This window comes from Canis aureus, chromosome 19 (assembly GCF_053574225.1).
Source record: "Canis aureus isolate CA01 chromosome 19, VMU_Caureus_v.1.0, whole genome shotgun sequence".
Classification (NCBI taxonomy): Eukaryota; Metazoa; Chordata; class Mammalia; order Carnivora; family Canidae; genus Canis; species Canis aureus.
In genome coordinates this window covers 31,418,613-31,443,909 of record NC_135629.1, presented here as the reverse complement: position 1 = coordinate 31,443,909, position 25,297 = coordinate 31,418,613, and the positions used below count along the sequence as shown (strand labels likewise).

Below are 25,297 nucleotides of genomic sequence, written 5' to 3'. Positions count from 1 at the left end.
TTTGAGAAAAGAAATGGAAGCTAAGTAAATAAATTAGATCATTAATTTGCAATAAATATAAATTATGCTAATTCTAAAAACTGAACATATATACAAACTATATATACATATATCTGTGTGTGTATATATATATATAATAAATGAGGAATATACATAAGACTATTAGCAAAAGAAAGCCATCTTGACTTATTGTGTTGTAGAAAATCCATGTTTATTCATTCAATAGATTTTAACAGCTTTGATATGTGTATGAAAATATAGGATAAACATTAACTGCCTACTGATGTTCTAACAAATCTATTTTCATTCCAAATGGAAATTAGAATATATTTTGCATTATTTAAGTTAATTACATGACATTTCTTATGAATAATGATGTATTATTTCATTCATTACTTCTAATTATGTTCTGTTACAAGTGCAAGGCTGGCAACACCATGACCAGCCTCTCCCTATTCCTTACAATCTGATGACTTGCATGGGAAACAGGTCAAAAATATGCTCAGAATATAATGAACAGAGTTCAGCAGTTGTTAACCATGACAATTTAAAATTACCTGAGGAAAGTTTCACACAGAAATAAATAGAAACGGGGAATGGCTTGCCATGTTGCTGGATATTCCTTTTTGCAACTTATATGAGGAATATTCCACACATTATTTTAATACATATAATTTTACCATTTGCTACAGCTGGAGAGAGAGAGAACCCCTAACTGTCCTTCTCCACACTCACACATCAACAGATTTATATATTCTATAGAAAGGCAGATTGTAAAGATAGCTTTTTCCTGTTGTGAAAGAGATTCTAAAGGCTTTGTGCAATTCTGAGAGAATGCAGGAACTTTCTAAAAGCTCTACTCAAAGAGCCAGTTGTATTTTATATTTCCCTCCTTTAATGCATAACCATGGTCAGACCGGCCCATCTCTTTCACTCACAGCACGGCCTGAAGCTCAAAGGTAAATCCTATTATGAAGAAGAGGTCAAGGTCAAGGAAAATCAACCAGAACTCAGTAGTTAAGATCAGGAGCTGAGGGAATCACAAGGCCACCACATGCATATCCTCATCAGCCAGCAGTCTGCAAGGAGCCAGGGAGAGAGCGTGGACAGTAGGAAGAGGCCAGGATGAGGTCTAGAAACCAATATACACATGCTTTACGCATACTATTTCATGGGTGAGTCACCTTTATTTGAATGGGTCAGGACAAAGTCTATAAAATCCGCATGTTTTTCTCCATCCAATTTCAAATGTTCTCTGCACACATACAAAGCATCTATTAATTCCTTCAGTGTCAGGTGCCAACCATCCATCATTCTGTCTACAATAAAAACAAAGATGCCAACCTCAGCTCCAGGAACAAAAAATAAACCTGGTAGAGGAAGAGTTTGGCAAAGAGGGCTCCTCTTTCTCCTCTGGTACCCGTGATAGTTACTGCCCACTGACCCCTGCATGTGGCCTCAGAATCCTCCTTAATGCTGTGAGCTCACTACCAACTGAAGAAGAGGCATTTGAGATAAAACGTATTTGCTCTCCATGCAGTAATTCCTCAGATGACAAGCCAAGACGGATGAGGGTCACACAAGGTTTGTCTTGCAATGGGAGTTGCCAGGATCATCTCTAGCAGGTTCTAGACACTGGAAAAAGAGGTCAGTCAACTTAGTGAATGATAAAAGCATCCAAGAGCTTCTTTTGTTCCTGCTGACCAATGCCATCAAAAACCGTTCCTAGCTACTAAGCCAAGGGTAGGCAAACATTTATGTGGAATCCTTTACCATAGAAACTGGGTAAAGAATGCTCCAACTGAACAATCCCTGCTACATACACAACTCGAACACAATAACCTGCCAAATAAAGTGAAAAGAAATAGGACCATAAGAAAACCAACTCACCCCACTGTAGCTCAGGACAAAGGACAGCAACATTGTCCTTGAACATCTCTCCCAGAGTATTTTAAGCTAGCTGATATACAACAGGCAGGCAGGGGAAAAACACGCTTAGGGAAATTTTAAGAAAAAAAAACTATCTTTAGTAATAAGGATATTAAAATAGTGCTTGTGCTCATTTTATTTGCACAGGAAGGTTTAAAAAGAAACTCTTTTGAGAAATGAAAGATCATCAGATCGCTAATAACTGCAGTTTCCTGAACAATTAAAGAAATTCACAAGATTACAACCTACTCAGGAAATGACAAATATTTCTGATTTTTATGGAAGAACTAAAAGGGCATTTTTATCTATAGCATCCATTCCGTAAGAAGCACTGTTAAGTAACGAGGCTATTTTTATTATTTGTTCATTCACTTCAGGAGTACTCAACATGGCAATGGTCTAAAAACAGAAAACTTGCTTGTTGGGAAAGGTAAAACTGTATATTAAAAGGCATTTTCCAGAGTATTCTTTTTTATCTATAAAAGTGGGACCTTAGAGTACAATTTCCATTGTGCCAAACATTTAGCAGAAATATCTTTCAGGTTACATGATCTAATTCCTCACGAACACACTTTATAAGGCTGTCCTCAACACCTCATCCTAACACTGTTTAGACTTGATAACATTCGGTGCGTGATGCTCCTGTTTGGAAAAGTCTGCTTTTTTAAATAACCGATTCAACAAACTGTTGACAAATGATTTGTATAATATAGTATGGCCAGCGAGCCAGGTTTATCTCTGTCATTCCATGCCGCATTCAACCCGTTTGCAAATGTTGCCATGTTCCCCTTATGTTAGAGCTCCTTATGCCATTCTGAATAGTAATCCAAAGATCAATACACAGTCTGCTGAAAACAACAGGACATAACAAATGAATAATTTTATTTCCAATAAAAGCCCCAGTCCCTAAATGGATTCCACTAATGCTCAAATTCATTTTTCATGCTCGAGATGGGAGGTAGACATAGCACAATGCAAGGGAATGGGGTGTGGAGAAGTATTAACTATACGGGTTTGAATTTATTTAAGCCATGAACAATAGCTGGACTGCTCTGAGGTACATGAATAAAACGTTCACTGCAGAATTCTGAAGATGCAATCTCCAAAATTCTTCTATTCTCTCACCAAGACACTCTGAAAAGCATTTTCCAGTAACAAGAAATTAATGGATTAAAGACATCCTGACATACCCTTCTAGAGTGTTGCACCACAGAGGCCAAAGCCTATTCAATCAGCTTTAAATGCTGTTTGCAACAAACAGAAGTATTTGCTTTAGGTGGGGACAAGGAGGGATTGAAGTGGGTCTTTTGAGAATGCAGCAAATAGTCTTGCTTCAAAAGCTTATCTTTGGCCCCTGATCTGACAGTTCTTTTCCTCCTCTGAAAGGTATGAAAAAGTCAGTGAGCAAAGTCGTAAGAAAAAAGGGGTTGGGGAGAGGGAGCAAAATGTTAGAGAGCACACAAGTTCAAAGATGACATTTACAAGTTTCATGAATGGCACATTCCCCAAAGGCCACCTGAATACGTTTTTTAAAAAGAAATCACCAAAAATACAAAATAAAATTTTCCTGTTCACATAAAGATGGCAATATACTGCCCTTAAGATACAGACTGGTATACTGAAAATCAACATGAAAAAAGAAAGGAAAGAAAGAAAGGAAAGAAAGGAAAGAAAGGAAGGAAGGAAGGAAGGAAGGAAGGAGAGAGAGAGAGAGAGAGAAAGAAAGAAAGAAAGAAAGAAAAGAAAAGACAAGAAAAGACAAGAAAAGAAAAAAGAAAGAAAAAGAAAAAAGAATCTTCCCCCATCTGCCATCCGTTCATTCAGCACTTTGAGGTTTGAGGCTTAATTCTGTATACTTGAAGCACAGAAATGTAAACAAGATTGCAACTGACAAAGCAGGAAGGGCAAGTTTAAAAACTTCAGTTTGAATAGGATAGTAAAAAAAATCTGGAATAAAATGGGAACAAATCCGGCTGGGATTTGGGAATACTGAGAAGGCAGGATTTTCATGCACCCTCATTGCCCACCTCAATTGAAATGATCCATATGCTCCTAATGTTCATAGTTTGACTTTAAATTTACTCAAGATAGTACTTTGGAGGCTGAGGGAAAGAAAGATGTGCATGGGCAGGTCCTGCCCCATCCCTTTCCAGGAACTAAGGACTCAGCACAGAGACAGACAAGAGTGCACAGAGTTCTGACTCGAGGCCGACTGGTTAAGTGTTTGGCCCCGTGCCTGGAACAGAGTAGGAGCTCAGCAATAAACCGCTACAGGAATCAACATGCAAATAAGGAACCAAAGGTCACAGAAAGGGCGGTTTTCTTCCTTAGAGGGCACAGCAGGTATCAAAACATTTTAGCTGAACTGGAAAAGGATGGTAAGGATCTCACCGTGAAGAGACAGGCAGGATGAAGGGTAGGTAGGGTGGGTGGGGAAATGCAATGTGTCTTCAGGAAATGGTTGGAAAGGAGCAAGGCTGAGTCAAGGGAATGAAAATCCTTTAAAACTATGCTAAGGAGTTTGGACTTTGTCCTAAAAAAAAAAAAAAAAAAAAATCCATTATATTCATTAGTGGTCTGTTTGCAAGGAAACAGGAAGGAGGAAGAGAGGATGGGAGCGGAGGTCTAGAATGAGGTGGGGGTCAGAGTGAAACCCAGGAGCAGGAAGGGTGCAAGGAGCTGCAGGCCAAGGGACTCATCTAAGGCAGACAGAAGAGAACACCGGAGGAAGATTAAAGGCCGCTGCAGACACCTCACCGTTTATTTTATGAAATGTTAGAGGACAGAGCTAGCCACGGCTTCAATTCCCAAATCACAAGACGAAAGAGTATCGCTTCCTACAGGCAAACAAGTAACGCATTAAGATTCTTCTCACAGTTACCACCCAACTTTACATCACAAATGTAAAGTAAAATTTAAAATAAATAAATAACATATATAGGATATTTATATTGTATTTATATATATCTCACAAAGCCAACATATAAAAGGATTGTCTGAAAACATTATCTACTGGCCCTGAGACCCCTTTAAACCCTGCAGGTACGAAATAGCCTCACAGAGTATACAGATTATAAAAACGTCCTGGTTCTTTCATCCCCAGAAAGGGTTGGCTCCTTCTAGCTACCTTCCAAACAAACTCAGGTTTGTTCATTTGAATACAATATACCCCTTGTCCCTGGCATTTACTCAAAGATATGAGAACTGACCAGGACCCATTTCCAAAATGGCAATTCCAGAGCCATCTGGAACAGAACTCGTCATCAGTCACTCACTGCTCACTGTTCAGTATAGGCATTTCTCTAGAAGCAGACCCCACAACTATTCTTAAGTACCAACATGCATATGATCCAGGTCTCATATCACATATGGCAAATGGGTTAAAAAGACCATGAAAAGTCAGGTTTCTTACTATCAATATATAAGTAAAAACAAAACAAAACTCAAAGTTAAATTCATTCCATTATTAACCATTAAAAAGGCAATACAACGCTGCAAGCTCACATTTTTCCAGGCCAAGGTGTTAAAACATGTTCATCTAAAATCACATTTTCATCCCAGGTCCCCTCTGATAGAAGCTAGAAGTCAACTAAAGCTGGCACTCAAACAGATACCTATGGCATTTCAACTATATTCTTTCGACTCCAGAATTCTCAAACATTTTCTTTATGAAAAAAAAAAAAAATTCCTCAGAGGAAAAAGACACAAACTTGCAGCAAAATCAAATGAAAAAATAAAATGCTTCTGTTATTTTAAGAACTTCAGAGTCTCTTAGAAGAATTCAATATAAAATTGGTATACAATATTAAAATTGTTCTCTTTTAGAGGACCTTCCAGAAACATTCTAGTTTTTATTTTTACTTCGATGGAGGAATATTTCCTAATATTGAGTACTTATAATTTAGACTATGCTTATATATTTAAAAGAAGAGTTAAATATCAAGTAGTCATTCACATATCATTTATTAGTGTACTGCTGTGATCATTACTTCTATAAATTTACAAAATTTATTTAGTTAAAATTAAATTCAATGAATTTGGGCATCTCTCATAAAAATCACAATTATCTTTTGGTGTATATTTTCTTTTCAGTATGTTTTTTCAATGTGCAACAGTTACAAGGCCAAGAAAGAAGATTTTTCCTAAAGTTCTCAAACACCTTGAAAATCCCCATGAGGGGGGAAGATAGATAGATAGATAGATAGATAGATAGATAGATAGACAGACAGACAGACAAACATTAGAGATAACATATAAAATACTTATATGTTATAGATAACTTACTCTGGAAAAAATCTTGACATTTTATAGATTCAGAATTACAGAAACATTTATTTCAAAGTAAAATTATGTCATAGTTTAGAAAATACTTATTATCTTGTATTAATACATATTATCTTAAAATATGAAATCTTATACTTTGTTGCTCTCTGCATAGTAAATTAGAGAGAAAAGAGAAAAAAAATCTGAAGAGTCAGTACAAAAGTCATATGCACAAGTCACGAGTGATACTTTCAGCAACATAAAAATAACTCCAGAACATTTCACCAATTCCTGCTGCTCCCACAGCACAGAATAAACCTTCCACTGAAGTCAATAGGAGGAAAGACTACAACTCAGTGGTCAGAGAGAAATAAAACAACTCTACCACCAATGACACCAGACCATGATCTAGAAGTTGTGATGTTCTCCAAGAAAATAAAAATGCTATGTCAGATCCTAAAAGGAAAACGACTGTTTTATAAGTATGTTTAGGTGTATAAATTTGCTTGACGGACCTCTAAGCGGTAAAGACACCCAGTCAGTCTCAAATCGTCAGGTAATACCCTACTTCTATAACATGAAAGTGCCGCCCAATCTCTATCTTACTATTAATATTCACAATTGATAACTGAAAACAAAGCACTCATGATATTCATTGGGCCCACTTTAGAAGGACCTATTTATTTACACAGCTATGATAGTGAAAAGGTCAAGTAAAAATTCACCTCCAAAGCCACGGTTGCTAAGCAACTCTTTTCAGAAGTTCTGCAACATTGATCAAGCATATTACTGGTGCCACCAACTGGATTCAGAATAAATGCAACATCTTACCTGGTTTCTCCAAAGGGGGAGAAAGGTGGATTCCTTATTTACCCTTGAGGATGGACATTGGACCCCTGTGCTGCATTCCTGTGGTCTGTTAAGTTCAGAGGCTTTTCATTTTTCCTCTCTTTGAAAAAAAAGGATACGTCCTGGTACCACAGGTTTCCTGTTCACAAGAGCAAAGGACAGTTCTGTTTTGAGAAAAACCACAGAGGGCTTGATGAGGTGTTGGCCAAATCTGAACGACATTTCCTCACGGTTGAAGCCTGAAAGAGAAAATAATTGAGGAAATGAGATTGTATCAAGTTCAGATGAGAAACTCAGGGTGTATACAACTTTAAAGAGAGCAGATTCCATGACTACAGATTCTTAGTTGCAAAGAAGATGTCATTGAACCTGTTACCCCATTTAACATCCACTAAGATGGATGCTGGGTAAGTCCTCCTAAAACGTGCTCTCTTCTCCCTACCTGGTACTGCCTTGATCGGCTTGTTTTTATGCAAAAGCTTACACATGGACAACAAAACAGTCTTCTTAAATCCCTCTGAGATTCAAGTTGTCACCTTAACCCAAATCCACTAAGTCCTACCTGTCAGGTTATTTTTACCCATTCATCTCATCATCTTTGCTAAGCTGAAATTTTTTAATTGTTAGCCATGGACTATAAACCATTTAATTCTTAAATGCTTTTCTCAAATGGCTTTCTATTTATATAAAAGCAATTCAGAAAAAGTACAAACACCAATTGACCTTGCCTACAAATACAAAAACATAAGCACTCTGAGAGAACTATTATAGCAAAAATTCCAAAATTAAAGGGGAAAAAAATGAGAAAAAGAAAAGGCAAACCAGAGTTCAAGAATGAGTACAACTCCTGGTGATGCAGAGCCAGGAGGCAGGAAGGCATGTAAAATGTTCCAGATCCTTTCTTTTGGGGAAAGCCATGGGGGTGGAGAAGTAGCTGAAGCAGTATTTGGCACTTGGCACCTGGGGTATGAGGTAATGATTTTCCAACAGTCAGATGCTTATACCTGGCAAAGTTACTTTCTGAATAAGACACACCCTCCTTGGAAAACCATTCATTTTTCTAATTTAGAAACCACCCCACTGTAAAACTGTGAAAATAGATCAACCCATGGAAAAACAGAAGATGACAAAAAGGATGTCAGAAAATGGATGACAATTTTATAAAGCATAATAATAAATGTGCAACTGTTTAATGATCCTAATTTTCTCAATGACTCAAAAGATACAGAGAGCCAAGCAAATGTCACCTACTGTCCTCAAAAGTACCCACATGGCCAGAACCTAACACATTTCATGGACAGAGCCATAAAATGGAGGATTTCCCTCAATGCTACAAATACTGGTTTTCAAAACATTTACAACTAGTTCATGAAAGGCCAGTAAGGATTTTGAAACTCCTCTAACCCAGTGGTTCTCGAGGTGTGTTTCCTGAACCAGCAACACCAGCATCGCCTGGGGACTAATTAGAAACGCAAATTATGAAGTTCTACTCTGGACCTACCAAACCAGAAACTCTGGGAGAAGCGCCAAGCAATCTATGTTTGAATAAGCTGTCCAGATGATTCAGAATCGTGATCAAACCCAACTATTCTCTCAATCCTTAGGTTCTTCCCTACAGAATCCTTGCCAACTAGCTGGCTAGCCTATGCTTGAGTAGACCTACTGGTGGGACATGTACTACCCAATGCTTCTAAGACAATTCTGGCCAATTACATAGCTGCCCTTCCTACCATGTCTATTTATTTCTCATGAATTAATGCCTTGGGGCCATATAAAACAAGGAGCATGCAAGTGGCAGTGCTTCAGATATTTAGAGTTAACCTTTACTCATTTCCCCTTGTTTTTTTTTTAGAATAAACATGGCATTTCATTTCAGTCATTCTGCAAACAGCATTGATTCAATTCCACTGCAGTTCTTGGTTATTTTCGTTTGTTTGGTTTTTTCGGCTTTTTTTTTTTTTTTTCTTTATTTTGTTTTTGCCTGCCCAGTATCTACTTGCTGTATGTCTGGCCATACCACCCTGAGTTTTCTTTGGGTTATCCCACTATATTCTATTTGTGGGACTATTCCCATCCCTGATTCTAGGGACAGGAAAGTGATCCAGGCATCCTTAGGCTTCTGTCACATGACCGGTTCAGGAGCGGACACAGGACAAAAAATGAGCCACTGAAAGAAAGGAGACCCATGAGAGCATTACTGCTGACACTATAGGGAAAGAACTTTCTTCTTGCTGAATTGCCAATTTTAACGTGAACTGGAACAACTAGAGGTTACACTAAAGAGTGTCTGCCTGACATCCAGAGCCAAAACTGATGCTGGCAGAGCCCAGATAGACCCAACCCTGATAACATTATGTGAGAACCTGGATCTAACAATGCTGGAAGGAGTAATGTGCCCGGAATGTGTTTCCTCTCAAGGATGATGGTAGAGAATGGACTTAAACACAGGCTCGAGTTCATAAGCTCCTATTATGGACCCATGAAAGGCTCTTCATCTGGTTTTCATTTTTCTTACCATTACTTCCTTCATCCTCTACACCCAGCCACATTCTTCCCACCACAAAGCTTCACTTTTTCATAATTAACATATTATCATTTTAATTGCATTAAAATATTTTATTTATTCATTCATTAGACACACACACACACACACACACACACACACACACACGGGGCGGGGGGGGCAGAGACCCAAGCAGAGGGAGAAGCAGGCTCCATGCAGTCCCAACGTGGGACTCGATCCGAGGCCTTCAGGATCATGCCCCGGGCTGAGGGCAGCACTAAACTGCTGAGCCACCCGGGCTGCCCTTTAATTGCACTTTTATAAATATTTTCCATGTCAAAAATACAGAGGGCTCTTGCATGGTTTTAAAATTTGTGTATAAATTGCATCATGCTTTAAATATCATTTTCCCTTTTTTTTCCTCAACACTGTTTCAGAGACTCGTTCATGCTGCTATAAGTAGATGTAATGCATTCCTTCCCACTGCTTATTCCCTCTCACTGTATTACACTATAATTTTCCTTACCTGTCCCTCTAGTGCTGAAGAATTAGCTGGTCTCCCATCTTGTACCACAGATACCACTGTGATGACCACCTTACATATATTACCCTGAGTATCTAGAGTCCCATTATTTGATTTTAATATCTGAATGTTCTAAAATAAATGCACCAGTTTGCGCTCTGGGACTGTAATTCCCAGAAGCAATAGGTGCAGATTTCTATTTTCTCACATCCTTGCCAGCACTTGGGATTATCAGATTTCCTAGCTTTTACTGGTATGATAGACAAAATGGAATCCCTTAATTTTTCTGTCTCCAAAGTGACATGTATGTGTGCATATTTCTCTTTCTTGTATTGCCAATTCATACTTTGCCCTCTTTTGTATGGGTTTCCTCCCTTCTATTTTCTGATTTTCCAGAGTACTTTGTATATTTAAATATTGATCTTGGTCTTTTAAACATGACAATTACATTTTCACCATCTGTTAGTTTTCCTATATGATCCGTTAGACAAAAAGCATTTTCTGATATATTCAATTTTCTTTTTATGGTTTATGCTGTGAGTCTTATGTAACAAATCCTTCTCTACCAAGAGGTTACAAAAATATATTGTTAAATGTTTGTCTATCAGCTTCATAGCTTTATTTTTAATAGTTAGGTACTCAATCCACTTGGAAATTTGCTTATGGGATGAAATGCCTTTTTTTTTTTTAACTTTTGTGAAATAATTTTCCTAGCACCAATTGCTGGGAATAATTACACCGAATCCCCTTATGTATAAAGGAATGAGTCTATACTTATGATATTCTGATTCTATGCCAGATGCTGAAGAACAGGAGTGCCAATTTTTTTCTCTGAAAGGCCAGATTCAGCCAGCCACACTGCCTGTTGTAACCACTCAATCCTGTTACAGCACTATAAAAGCAGTCAAAGACAATACATAATAAATGGATATGGCTGTGTCCCAATAAAACTTTATTCATAAGAACAGGTGACAGCCTGGACTTGGCTTCTGGGCTGTAGTTTGCCAACTCCTGTTGGCAATGCCTTGTTAATGCCTTATAAAAAGAGGATCCTTTTTTATTCGGCCATATAAATTTTCAATTCAACTCTGCCCCTTGAAAAAAATTATTCCTCAGATGTTGATTGGAATTACGCTGAATTTAAATTTTAATGGAGGAACTACAACACCTTCACAATATTCAATCAATCCATTTATGAATGCTGCATTTATGTCCTATAATACCATAATAAAACTCTTGTAATAGGGTTTTAAATTTCCCTTATATGTTTTATGAATTCTTTCTTAGATTTATTCCTAGATAGCTTTTAGTTTATGTCACTATTATAAATGGTATCTTATCATCATCACAGTTTATAATTGGTTATTCCCAATACAGAGGAAAGCTATTGATTTTTATATTTTGCTCTTACATGCTGGCAACTTAGCTGAAACCTTGTACTGCTACTAATAGTTTCTGCTGACTCTCTTTGGTTTTCTATATAAATGATTTTACTTAGAAATAATGACAATTATCTCTCTTATTTCAATGTTTCTACTTTTGTTGGTCTATCTTGCTGCATTGGGCAGATATCTGGCAATATGCTAAAAGGTAGAAGTAATGCAGGCATCCTTGTCTTGTTCTCAACCATTAAAGGAATGAGTTTAAACCTCTGTTCCACAAAGAATGATATCTGCCACAGGTGCTTAGTATAAAGGCTTTATCAAGCTAAAAAAATATGTATATTAAGTCTGCTAAGGCTGATTCCGTTAAAAAAGAAAAAAATTAGTTTTATTAAATGTTTTTTTGTCCTTGATCATACAATGTCTCTTGTTCTTTGCCATTTATGGGATAAGTTACAGTAACATTTTTTTAAATGCTGAAACATCCTTTCACTTATGAAAAATTAAACTTAGTCACAATTATTTCTCATACACTGCTAGATTTGAATTCTTAGTGTTTTTTAATGTCATAAGTTAGCTAATATTTTTTTACCTAGTTTTTGTTTAAAAAAATTCAAGGGGTGCTTGGGTGGCTCAGTTGGTTAAGCATCTGCTTTCCTCTTAGGTCATGCTCCCAGAGTCCTGGGATTGAGCCCCTCATGGGGCTCCCTGCTCAGTGGGGAGTCTGCTTCTCCCTCTACCTCTGCTGCTCCTCCTGCTTGTGCTCTCTCACTCTGTCAAATAAAAAAAAAATAAAATTAAGAAAAAATAATCAAACTTGTAGGTTGACTTTTCTTTGTTCTCTAAGAAGTTTTATAAACAAAGATTTTCTGTTCCTTGAGATTTAAATAGAACTACTTGTCAAACTGTCTAGGCCTATTTTTATATCACAGGGAGGATTGTTTTGATAAGCATTACAATTTATTTAATAGTTACTGATTACATTTTTTTCCTTGCATCAATTTTAGCCTAAATTTAGCCTAAAACACTTTCTTTCACCCGAATTGATCTTTATTGGTGAAAAACTCACATTCTTTAACAGGTTAATAATGTAATCCATAAGTATTTCTTTTACCTATTTTGTATCTATTCATAATGTATATTCTTATCAGTTTTCTTGGAATTATATCTAGCTTAAGCTTCAAAGAACCTCTTTCTCCTAGTTCTTTGCTTTTATTATTTCTATTTATTGCTTATTTTCTGCAATAAAACTGTTTCTTCTTTTTCCTTCCTTACTTCTTCAGATTTTCTATGTCACAGTTTTTTCTAGTTACTTGAGCCAAGCATTGAGCTTATGGGGTTTCGGACCTTCTATTCTTCCCCTATATAATAAAAGCTATACATTGCCTTCAAAGTATTCCATTAGCTAGCTCTCTCAAATGTTGACCTTTTGTCCTTTTATTACTACTCAATGGTAAAATTTTGCTATTCTTGTTATCATTTTCTATTTCACTTGAGGGTTATTTTGTAGTAGGTCTTTTCATTTCCAAACATATGGGATATCTTTCTCTTAATGATGACTGATTTTAAAGTAGTTTAATGCACTAAAACAATATCTTCTGCATTTGTTGAGAAGTTCTATACACATGGCAAACCAAATTCATTAACTATTACCCAAATCTGTTCTTTCTCTACTTACTCTGTCATATGGTTTCATATGCTTCTGAAAAGATGATGCTAGATTTCTAACTGCAAATGTTTAATCCCTGTCAAAAGGCATCGATTCCTGCTTTCTGTACTATTGCATATGTGCATATGCTCCTACTCCTTTTACTCCCTTGAGCTATCATTCCTTTTTCCTTTTGTTTGTATTGACAAGTATAACTTTTTTTCACCCCCTTATCATTAGACTGTGTCCCTTTAAATGTATTTTATAAATAATACAGCATTTTGTTTTCCATTCCTGGGACAATTTGTCCTGATTAGTTTCACTCTCAGCCATTTATGCCAATTATTCTTATTTCACCTTTGTTTCCAACTTCTCTTTCTTTCACTTTTTTCTCCTTCCTACCTTCTCCTGAGTGGTATCCAATTTTTTCCTTTGGGTATCAAAATTATACAGCCTATTTCATTTCAATAGAGATTATTCTTTTTTTTTTAATAAAGATTATTCTTATTGCAGTCTAAACTCGTGCTCAATTTCCCCATCATAAAAGCAGATCCATCTCTAAATCCCTTGGCATATTCTTACCACTTTAGGTCACTTTCAGATATCTTCCCCATTCTCCCCATGTCCACCTTTGGATGCACTGAAATAATTTAGCATTATAATTTCATTTAGTTACTGATATGCTGCAGTTTTATTTGTACCCTCAAAGATCTCACCTGAAAACAGTGGATCATGCTATATGTAAAGCACATCTCATTAGGTTACATGAAATATTAACAAAAATGATAAAATTTTTCTATCTCTTTGCCCAAATCCAATTCAGTCTCCTCTTTAATCATGGTAAAATTCTGATCATTTGTGCTGCTAGCAGACATGCTTCCTCAAGTTTTCATTTCAATGGAGAAGAAAAACACTCCAGCAACTATAAAAGGAACAAAAGTAGAGAAAAGGCTAAGAGCCAATATTGTGTGATGGGAAAATTCTTGCATCTCCAGGATCTCAACTGTCTGTAAGGCTGAGATAAATGTTAAATACTCTCCTTCCATGTGAAAAAGACCAAAAGCAATTTTATTTTATAAGTTAAAGTAAAATTGCTGATTTTTTTTTTTTAACCAAATAAGGCGGCTGGATGTACCAATCTTCTGTTGACGTCCAGAGGAAAATCATCTCCTGGGATCTCTGTTACTTAATAAGTATGGAGATGACAGCTTCTGGCATCCAGAAAACCAAGTGCAGGGTTAGGGACCTCAGTCTAGGGTTGATGTCTCCTTAGACTTGTTAGCAGCCTCAGCTAAGCCAGAAATAGAAGGCTGCCTCCAGAAACAGTGACTGAGCTTTGCATGTGACTGTTTACAAACAATAGTATATTAATGAACACCCAAAGTCTTATGTTTTCAGCTAGTTCTTCAATTTCTATTCTTTAATAATAACATCTGTTATCTTGAACTAAAAATATGTGCCTTTGAGGTATTAAACCAGTTTCTATTTCCCATCTTTTCAGCTGTAGAAGTTATTTGTGCCATTTCTTTACCTTTTCGCCTTCTACAACCTGTCTCTGCCTCTTTATCTTCTAGAACTCAGAGCAGCTGGTAGCATCACGTTATTTTTAGAACTTTGTCTCCAAAATTTAGTACAGGAAAAGGATGTAATGCAAAGGTCTCTATTGACTATTCACATTTAATTTTGTGACTCAGTGGATTTGATCAGTCATTTTCTGATAGGGCTAGATAGGCAACCTAATTCACAGTGAAATAAGGTTCAATGGGCACAAAAGCAAATGCTCTAAAATGTTAAGTTTCCCAACCATTAACAACAGGAGATGACAACCACTCACTTCAGGGTAGATCAGGTTTCTTCCTGGTTTGCTTTCAAATGTGATGCTAATGTCCAACTAAAATAACTGCCATATGCTTCTACTCTTGTCCCCAAAAAGAAAAATCAACTGTAGAATTTGAACAGAAAAGACTCTCCAAGATCACTTAGATCCAGTCCCCTCATTTTAGAGATACTGAGTAAGGTTGCAGGCCAACTGGCTTACTCAAATTCACTGTGAACCTCAGAGGGTCTCCTTTAGACAATTATGTTTGTAGAAGGTACAAACTATTTGTAAGGATTTCCCAAACTTGGGAATCTAGGACTGCAGAGACCCCACTTTCAGCATTTTCAATTAAAAATAACTGTCACATTAGAGAATTGTTTGGTGCTAAAAAGTACATGTCAGTACTTTTGTAGGATGGTCAGCTGGTGATCCAGATAACATGCCTATGTCTATTATATTCATATTATTTTATCAAATGGAGAACACAAACTATAAACTCCTTTTTGAAAATGGAAGTACCCTAGGGGTAGCCGGGGTGGCTCAGCAGTTTACTGCTGCCTTCAGCCCAGGGCGTGATCCTGGAGACTCAGGATCGAGTCCCATGTTGAGCTCCCTGAATGGAACCTGCTTCTTCCTCTGCCTGTGTCTCTGCCTCTGCCTCTCTCTCTCTCTCTCCCTTTCTCTCTCTCATGAATAAATAAAATCTTTAAAAAAAATAAATTAAAAAAAAAAAAAGAAAGAAAATGGAAGGACCCTTCAAAACCCAACCACCCAAGTTTGAGAAGCTCAGGACTTTAGCAAAGGCACCCATCAGACCATGCCCGTGAGGATGCAAAATCTTACCCAACAGACAACAAAGGACCCCATTTCATGATTCTTTTCTCTTTTCCCTATAGCAAATGACCTCTTTGGGACAAATTTAAAGTCTTCATATTTCCCTAAGGAAAGTAATAGGCTGTCTACTCAAAATGTGGTCTGCAGACAAACAAGATGTGCATCCCCTGAGAGATGTTAGAAATGCAGATTCCCAAGTTCCCAAAACCAACTGTATGTTGTATTTAAACAAGATTCCAAGTTGTGTTGTAGGCATATTAAAGTTTGAGAAGCACTTCCCTAGAGCACTAGTTCCAATTAAAATCGTCATGGGAGCTTTTTTAAAACAGTAGATTCTTAAGCTCCTTCTTAGCCTGACTCCAGCAGAACCTCTGGGATAATGAAATTAAGAACACAGCTCTAGGGTCAGTCTGTGAAATGGGATAACAACAGCACCTTCTTCTCCAGGACACATGTAAAGCATGTAGTAAGTATTTTACAAAACTACTCATGATATCATTGTTGGTATTTTATGCTGTCAAAAAGTAATGCCAGGGGTTCCTGGGTGGTTCAGTCTGTTATGCTCAGTGGGAAGCCTGCTCCTCCTTCTGCCCCTCCCCTTGCTTGTGCTCTCACTCTCTTGCTCTCTCTCAAATAAATAAGATCTTTAATTTTAAAAAAGTAATAACAATTATTTGTTGAATAAAATTTGGCAACTGCCAGCTAACATATAATATTTCTGAGTTGCTTAGAAAAGTGCTTTCATATGAATAGTACAGAATTATTAAATTAAAAAGCAAGTAAAAACCATATACTTGGTACTACACTACCATTAGGTGACTACTATCCTCTCCACACTAGGGGTAGAGCAGCATCAGTTAAAAAGTAGCATGTGAGGGCCCTGGGAGGCTCAGTCAGTTAATAATTTTTTATTTATTTATTTATTTATTTTTAGGATTTCATTTATTTATTCCTTAGAGACACACAGAGGGAGGCAGAGACATAGGCAGAGGAAGAAGCAGGCTCCTGCAGGGAGGCAGATGTGGGACTCCATCTAGGACTTGATCCAGGACTCTGGGATCATGCCTTGAGCTGAAGGCAGACGCTCAACCACTGAGCCACCTGGATGCTCCAGTCAACTGACTCTTGATCTCAGCTCAGTCTTGACCTCAGGGTCATGAGTTCAAGCTCCACTTAAAAAAAAAAAAAAAGTAGAACCTGACAAAGTAGAAATAGCTAATACCATACTCAGTATTTTCATTCCAAGTGATTTCTATATAAAAACTTAATCCTCCTGACAACACTATGAGGAATGTGTTTCATATAGTAACATGTATCTCTTTATGCTCAATTCCTAGATTTGAGAATCAGTGCGTTCAAAGGATACTGAACCTTCAAAGCTATTGCTATGTACTGATAAATATCTCTCACAAAAGGTTTATAAAAAGTTATATTCAAAAGTAATAAAGGCAAAAGGCCTATTTCCCCATAACTTTGTCAGCACTGGGTATTCTTTGATTCTCCAAATATCTAGTAAAAATTTATTATTCCTTAGCAATATAATATAGGGGGAAATGACGATTCTATTTTTTTTAAAGATTTTATTTATTCATGAGACACACACAGAGATAGAGGCAGACACACAGGAGGAGGGAGAAGCAGGCTCCATGTAGGAAGCCCGATATGGGACTCGATCCTGGGACTCCGGGATCACGCCCTGGGCCAAAGGCAGACACTCAACTGCTGAGCCATGCAGGCATCTTGGGAATGACTATTCTAACTAAAACAATCTGCCATGAAAAGAGACATATCCTATGCACCCAAGAAGCCAGGCACAGTAAAAAAGAAATACTATCTTTTTGGTTACAAGAATGAAAAAATTATCTTTTATCTTGAAAAATAAATGTGTTATTTCATTATGCCTGGGCATGATAAGATTTACTTAAAAAATAAGATGCTATTTTTATAACCACTCAGCAAATGGCAGGAACTTAGACCAATCCTAGAAGGCATGACTAGCTCTCTTTGAGAGTCATCAGAAGGAAACATATTGCAAATAACTCCAGATCCTTTACCAACTGGTAAATACGTTTCAATTCCAATTCATTTAAAAACCAGGGACTCAAAGGTTAACCAAAAATGTAAATGAGCTAGAAAAGCTGCTGGATAAGGAAACCCAAGAACAACCTTACCAGGAAAGATGGTTTATTATCTCACTGAGGAAGCATATTTTCACCTGGCCAGGCTCTCAAATACATTTTATTGAGGACTTGGACAACAATCAAGGTATGTAAATGGATAGCTAGAGACGTAATTTAGGTTTTGGTGACTTATAAAATATTCTAAACTTACAGGAATATGTCAAAATCCCACAGGAGCCAGTAAAAGAACACTCCACAAGCAGGTGACAAAAACAAAGAGAAAGAGAAGACAGTCTGAAGTGTCTCAGAATTCGAGCAAACAAAAAGTGTAACATTTTTATAAAAAGAAACATCAATTTTTAGTAAAGTAGATTAAGTCCTCAACCTATCGTGTCACTAAAGAAAAATTTTCAATTGTTAAAAAGTAAAAAAAAAAAAAAACCCTCAAAAAATAAAAACTGAAGCTCAGCTATTTATAAACAGAAAACACACAGGCATTTCAAAATGCCAATGCTTTTTCAAGATCTCACTTCATCAGCAACCTCTCTCCCACCCCTGTCACTTTCATGTGTTACAATTCTTGATTTTGTTAACCAACTTTGATCTCACTCCCCTGGTTCCTTCCCCTTCTCCTACAAAGGTGTTCAGGGATTGCCTATACTTTGACAAGTCTTAAACTGGTTCCTCATTAAACCAATTGCTTTCTCAGCCAAAAAGTACTTATTATATATTCACCACTTTCTAATCTATTCTTGTGGTGAACATGCCAGACCAGGCTCCTGTCCTCATGAAGCCTTCTAGGTACAGGGTGAGGAGGATTAGTAAGCCGTGGAGACCACAAACCAATCAACAAGCTAAAATATTTGATTGTGATTTAAAGAAAACAATTAGGATACCAAAGTAGGCAGTGACTTGGAAGGGATTGAAGTAATGGGTTTAGTGGTGATAGGAAGGGAACTAAACATCTGATCTGGGACTTGAATGAGGAGCCTGCTCGAGGTGAGTATCAGGGGAGAGAGTGTTCCACGGAAACAGCTGATGCCAAGACAAGAATAAGCTCCAGGTCTTAAAAGAATGGAAGGAAAAGAGGGATGGGAGGGGCAGCAGAGTCTAAGAATAGGAGGCTAAACAGAAAGGTGAGGAGATAAGGTGAAAGGTAGGCAGGGACCACACTGTACAAGGCCTCATTTGGGATTTCATTCAATAAGTGATGAGAAGCAGCTCATGATGACAAAGCTTTAAGCTACAAGGGTTCAATTCTCCAATTTCATTTTTTAAAGCAGATCCTCACTGTTGTAAAAATCAGCTTCAGAGTTTAAGGCTCCCGTGTCCTAAGAATAAACTGAGCTACAGTTCACATACCATAAAATTCACTCATTTAAATCTACAGGTTGGTGGTTTTTAGTAAAATCGCAAAGTTGTGCAATTATCACCAAAATACATTCTTCACCACAAAAAGAAACACCACATCTGTCAGCAAGTGCTTGCCCTTTCCTCCCTACATAGCCATGGCAACCATTAATCTTTTTGTCTCTATGGATTTGCCTGTTCTGGACATTTCACATAATGTAATTATGTAATATGTAGCCTTTCGTGTGTGGCTTCTTTCACTCGGCATAATGTTTCACTGTTCATCCCCCTGGTAAGTAGGTGTCCGTACGTCATCCCTTTTCAGGGCTGAATCCTATCCCATTATATGTATGGACTACTTTTTTCTTTAGCCACTAATAAATTGATGGACATTTGAGTTATTTCTACTTTGGGGCTATTATTAATAATGCTGCTATGAACATTCAGCTACAAGCTTTTGTATTGGCCTAGGTTTTCAGTTCTCTTTGGGTATATACCTAAGAGTGGAACTGCTGGGTCACATGGAAACTCTGTCTATAACATTTTGACCTGGGGCCAAACTGTTTTCCTTAGCCATTCTACCATTTTACATTACCACCACCAGTGAAAAAGGTTTCTCAACATCCTCACCAACAGCTCACTCCCACATATTTTAATTTAATTGGCCTGGGCACCCTCGGTTTGTTTTGTTTTGAAGAGTTCTCATGGTAATCCTAATATGCAGTGAGGCCCAAGAACCCTCTACTCTTGCCCGTTTCATTGCCAACATCCTGACAAGGATTTACACCTAACACCTCTTACTGCCTGCCCCAGAACTCTTTGGACCTATTACATCCCCTCACCACCCCTCACTCAATAATAATGACATCTGCTATGTAGCTGATTCATCCAGTGAGAGAATAAAATACAAATAAGACATAATCTTATATTTGTGATTTATATAACCTTGTATTTATGTAATTATAACATATAACCCTGCATTTGTATAATTATATAGAATCTTATGTTTATATAATTACATTATATAACCTTATACTTAGATAAATTATATATAACCTTGTATTTATAATATAAATAGTCTTTGTCAGAGTACAATGAATGAATAAAACATTTTTAAAATCATTTATGTGTATACATGTATATAGAGGAAATCTGGAAATTCAGGATGATTTTCCTGTGACAAAATGGGTTTGGATAATTTTATTGTCTTTTCTAGATACTTTTATTTTCTACCATGACCATGCATTGGAGAAGCTTTTCAAGTATCCTCAGGGAATATGAATTACCAACTCCTTTCTCCCACTGACCCACTGGAGACCTGTTCTTTAAAAAGAGCCCACAGAAAAAGTATTTGCTCCCAAAGTTCTTTTCATCTAGTAAAGAAAGATAAATAGAATGAATAGATGACTTCCGTTTTATACTTCAACCTGACCTTCAGTATTAAACACAGTACCATATGTGCAAAAATGTATAGAACTCAAAATTATTTATGTCACTTAAAAAATGTTTCCTGCCAAACCAAACACAGGTGGTGAAGGTCTGTAACACCAGTATTGAGGCCTAGAGTCATTTGGAAAATCAACAGCCTGTGTTTGTAGATAACCAACTCAAGAGAAAGAAGCCTGAAAAAAAAGGAAGCAGATGTCTAAACTGGAGGACAAAGTATGACTTGACTCCTCGGTCTGATGGAGGATGAGACTCATCTTAGCAGTAAAAATAACCCAAACTATATCTTCATGTGGACTTTAATAGCAGAGGCGAACTTACAGATTAGGATATTAAAACAATACTTTATGATGACAGATGGTAGCTACACTTGTGGTGATAAGAGTGTAACACATAGACTATAGAATCATTATGTTGTAAACCTGAAACTAATATGACAGTGTCAACTAAAAAAAAAAAATTAATACTTAAGGGATTTTCCATTAGAAAAAAAAAATCTAGGGCACCTGGGTGGCTCAGTTGGTTAAGCAACTGCCTTCAGCCTAGATCAGGACCCCAGGGTTCTGCATTCAAGCCTTGTATTGGGCTCCCTGCTCAGTGGGGAGTCTGCTTCTCTTTCTCCCTCTGCCCCTCCTCCTGCTCATGCTAGTGCTCTCTCTCAAATAACTATAATCTTTAAAAAGAAAAATCATCTTAATGTCATGTATCCTAGAGTAATCAAATTTACTATTGCATTTCCATTCATACTATACTCTTCATATTAATCACAAAAGATTAATAAGAGTTTATCTCCACAGGCTGCATAATAGTGTGGGGACACCAACATTGAACTGATGTCAAAAGTTCGTAGAGTATATCAAAGCCAACTGTGATCTTCCAGAAGCAGAAACCACACGTTAACATCCCTTTGTCAGTGCACAGGCCTCTCAGAGGTTAAGAGACACCCAAGGCTCTTTATTTAGGTTTCTAGCATGTTAAAAGAATTTGGAACACCAACACAAAATTGCCCAAATTGTGTTATATTTTAAACATTAACACTGAACAGATTGAAACTCCCAATGCAAACGAATACAAGACAATGATTATCACTACACACAAGAAAATGATTTCACTACATTTTAACGAACATGAAATGTCTAGATTTTTGTGGTGAAGCAATGCCACTCACAGGTTTTTGCTAAAATGGAATCATAAGGCTAATTACAGTGTCGATTATAGCTATGTGTCACTCATAATCTATTGATGGGTGTACTTCTATTTTAAGTGACCATATTCAGCAATTTCTAATTGTGCTATTCAGAAGATAATTACATGACTGATAAAATCTATGACTGAACAGTCCACTTCAGGTGGTATGATCCAATAAGGGTGCAAGTTCAGAAATGTATGAAGACTTTCCTTCAATCCTGCTCAATAGCAGATGGAAAATTCACCTGATACTAAGGTCTAAATTCAAGGCCTTGAACCCAAGGCCATTCCAGACTACCCATCCACTGGCTTCTCCTAGAGGTCTTCAGATGTGGCTCAAATGAAATTACAAGAAGTCAAACTCCTTTAGATCTGACATGGCCAGAGCTTACTGTAGCAGTAGCAATCATGAGAGGTTCTCATTCATGGGGTCTTTAAACAGGGCTCCCGCCCAGGCCCCACTTCTGTGTATTTTGCCATCATGAAATAGGAAATAAAACACCGATTTGAAGTCAGTCCTAGTGCGACCCTTCTTCTCCCATCGTGGCTTTTGCTGCACAGCATTACACAAAGCTCCATCCAGGGCAGTTTCAATTTCATTGCCTGATAAATGCCTTCTCACTTCCCTGTGCCAGAGACAAATAGGTATTTCTCAGCATCTCGCGGAGTGACAATGGTGTTTTTCTCTTTTACTCATCCTCTCACCACGATGGGCACTCGTCAGGGGATCTCTGTTCCTACCCATCTCATTACCTCTTCATTCCATTTGTCACCATTTAGAAATTCAGAACTCTTAATATTAGCTTACTCTTACCAACAGTAATGAGGCTCAGGCTGCCTACTGGGGAGCATCATCAAACGCTAACGAGTGTGCACACCGAGACCCACACCTGAATCCCATCACGTGGCTCCATTGTTCAGACCAGGTGGGATGTTTCTGTCCACAGGCAAGCTTCTACAGAAGAGCTGGAGTTTGCAGGGTGGCTATTATGCATTCGCTTTGGTCGTATGATTCACACAGCTTTCCTGTGTGGTTGTACTCATTTACATACTGGCTATGACCTCCCTTATAATAACACTGTACTCTTTCTTTCCTTTTTGTTCTCCTCTTCACTTGTTTAAGAACTTACTGGAGCTGAGAGTTCTCAAAGAAGAGACTAATTGGTCATTTTCTTACTGCTACTTTTTGATCTCTTCCTGACCTCAAAAGAAGAATGAGCCTCTTATAATCATCTAGGTGATCTGTATACAAACCTGCCTTGATGTCTCCCACCGTGTCCAGCATGTTGCCTCAAACACAAGAGGTGCTGGATAAATATTAAGTGACATCTATACGGTTTTCTGAGTACCTAAGAAAGATAGGCCCATATCCATAGGAGACAGAAAGATAAAGGATGAAGAATGAGCTGGTCCCCCCTTGAAACTATGACAAGGATGTCTTTGTAGTTAATGAGGGAAGAGGGGACTGACCTGAAATTCATCTCTTTCTGGACTTAATATCCTTTTATAGCAGCTAGAACCTTGCACTGATGACAACAAATGAGAACTGATTGAATACCCCTGTGTGCCAGAGCCTCTGTTAGGCACTTGACCTACATTAGCTCATTTGAACCCCAACAGCCTGTACAGTAGATACTGAGAAAATAAAACCCATAGCAGTCAAATGACTTGATCAAGGTTACCTGTTAGCTAAGATCCCAAAGCTCTTCTCAGTAAAGATTACAAAGTACTGCTCAGAAAAAGGCAGGGCAAGATGAGAGTGTGATATGGCTTTTGGGAAATGGTGACCGCCCCAAAGGTGATAGAGGCCAACATGAGAGGTTAGGAGCAGTGGCCTCACCCACGTATGAAACTCTACCTGTGTCTTTAGCTGCCTCTTCCTTTCCCCAATGAACTTCATACTGAACACTGTCCGGGAAGGACTCTGCACAGAGATAAGAATGTTTTCACAGCTTTCTAAAGCCCAGAAAAGACATTTCTGAAAGCACCTCTCACTGATATGCATCATGTAGATACAGAAAACCTATGCAGTAGATTATTTAATATGGCCATTTGTTAGTCACACTAACAAGATGGAGAGTCCTAAGCCCTTGCTATACAGCAGGCATAACGCTAAATGCTTTATGCAAGTATCTCACTTAATCCTCTCAATACCCTGTGATGCCTTTTCATCATTCTGATTTTACAGAAAAAGCACTGAGAGTGTAAGTCACTTGCCCAAGTCCACGCGGCAAATAAAAGGCAGTGCTAAGATCTGTACCCAGGGCATCGGACGTTGGACTCCTCTCTACCTCCAGCAATGCTAAGACAGACTTTCTGCCCACATTGTGTCACTTGCTATGCTTTCGATGTAAATGACCACCGCAGACATCTGCATCCAGGTGGGTGAGAAGAGCAGGGGGACAAGAAGAACACAGAAAAAAAGATGCGTGAGGAAAGGAATTAATTTTCGAGTGCACAATTGCAGCTGCCTACAGAGTCAGTCTGGCTTTCCACAGGTGGAAAGAGATTACTCAGCGCTCAGAGGATGGCCATGCCGGGTATCTAAAGGCCAAACAGGCAGGCCAAAGGCATAACCAAGCACTTTGACTCTCCACATGACCCTGCCTTGTGTGCTCACCCAGTTCACCCATGACATGACGGCACGCAGAGTTCAGGGCAACTCTACCTCGAGTGTGTGCTGTTGCTAAGGGTAATTTACGGCAACTTTCATCGCCAAGTGGGCTGCAAAACACAATAATTAAAAGGCTGACAAGCAATCACTGAGTGCATCTGTATTGTTGAATGGATTTTGAGTCCTAGGAAAATCACGATGAGTGTTCTCCAAGAGCAGCATCTTTAGAATTTTATGATCTTAAAGCCTCTTGCTTTCAAAAATAACATTTCAAATGCCAGCTACGAGAAGCCTATACATTTGAACCTTGGTTTAATGACAAAAAGTGAGAAATGGTCATTGCTTTTCCAGAAAAGCAAGAAACAGGATTTTTTCTTTTATTTTCTCTCGAACAATTTTTGTCCCAGTTTCAAATGATTTTTAGATGATGCTTACTCCACCAGGACAGAGGCTTTGTTGGCACAACCTAAGTCCTCTCTTGATGGTCCTCCATAGGCCACGCACAAGCTGCCTGAAACCACATGCAGAATCGCTGCTGCTGAGGGAGAGGTGTGCTCTCCACACCCTGCCCCTCTGCACCACCCTGTCTCCGGTCATCTCCCCGACCTGCTTCCCTGATAGACAGACAGATGCATGAAGCCATTTCATGATTCATCAGAGTTTCATTCAGCATGCTTCTTAGAGTCCTAGGCTACCAATACTTATTCCTCCTGTCACCATGTCCGAGAAGAAGAAACTGTCCCCACTAAATACAGATCCCCAAGAACTCCGATCCTCAGTGAAAAGAATAAAAGGTGCTTGGTAAGTAAGCTCACTGATTTTGTTTATA

The 25,297-nt window shown here is 38.0% G+C and overlaps 1 protein-coding gene and 1 long non-coding RNA gene across 19 annotated transcripts in view; both read right to left on the bottom strand.

Moving 5' to 3' along the window:
* The window catches only part of LOC144289828 (uncharacterized), a 266,351-nt gene extending 259,197 nt beyond the window's left edge, over window positions 1–7,154 (bottom strand). Inside the window, exon 1 of the long non-coding RNA XR_013357804.1 lies at window positions 7,024–7,154. This is a non-coding gene — a long non-coding RNA (uncharacterized LOC144289828). The remainder of the gene's footprint in view (window positions 1–7,023) is intronic.
* FHIT (fragile histidine triad diadenosine triphosphatase) overlaps window positions 1–25,297 on the bottom strand; it is a 1,383,460-nt gene that overhangs the window by 754,039 nt on the left and 604,124 nt on the right. For 16 of the 18 annotated variants that reach the window (XM_077858253.1, XM_077858255.1, XM_077858259.1 and 13 more), the window contains one exon: window positions 7,161–7,280. In XM_077858253.1, coding sequence (XP_077714379.1) covers window positions 7,161–7,280 — 120 coding nt within the window. Of the gene's footprint in view, window positions 1–7,160; window positions 7,281–7,863; window positions 7,994–12,041; window positions 12,175–25,297 lie in introns of those variants that run through there. The other 2 variants (XM_077858270.1, XM_077858256.1) reach the window with 2 other exon arrangements.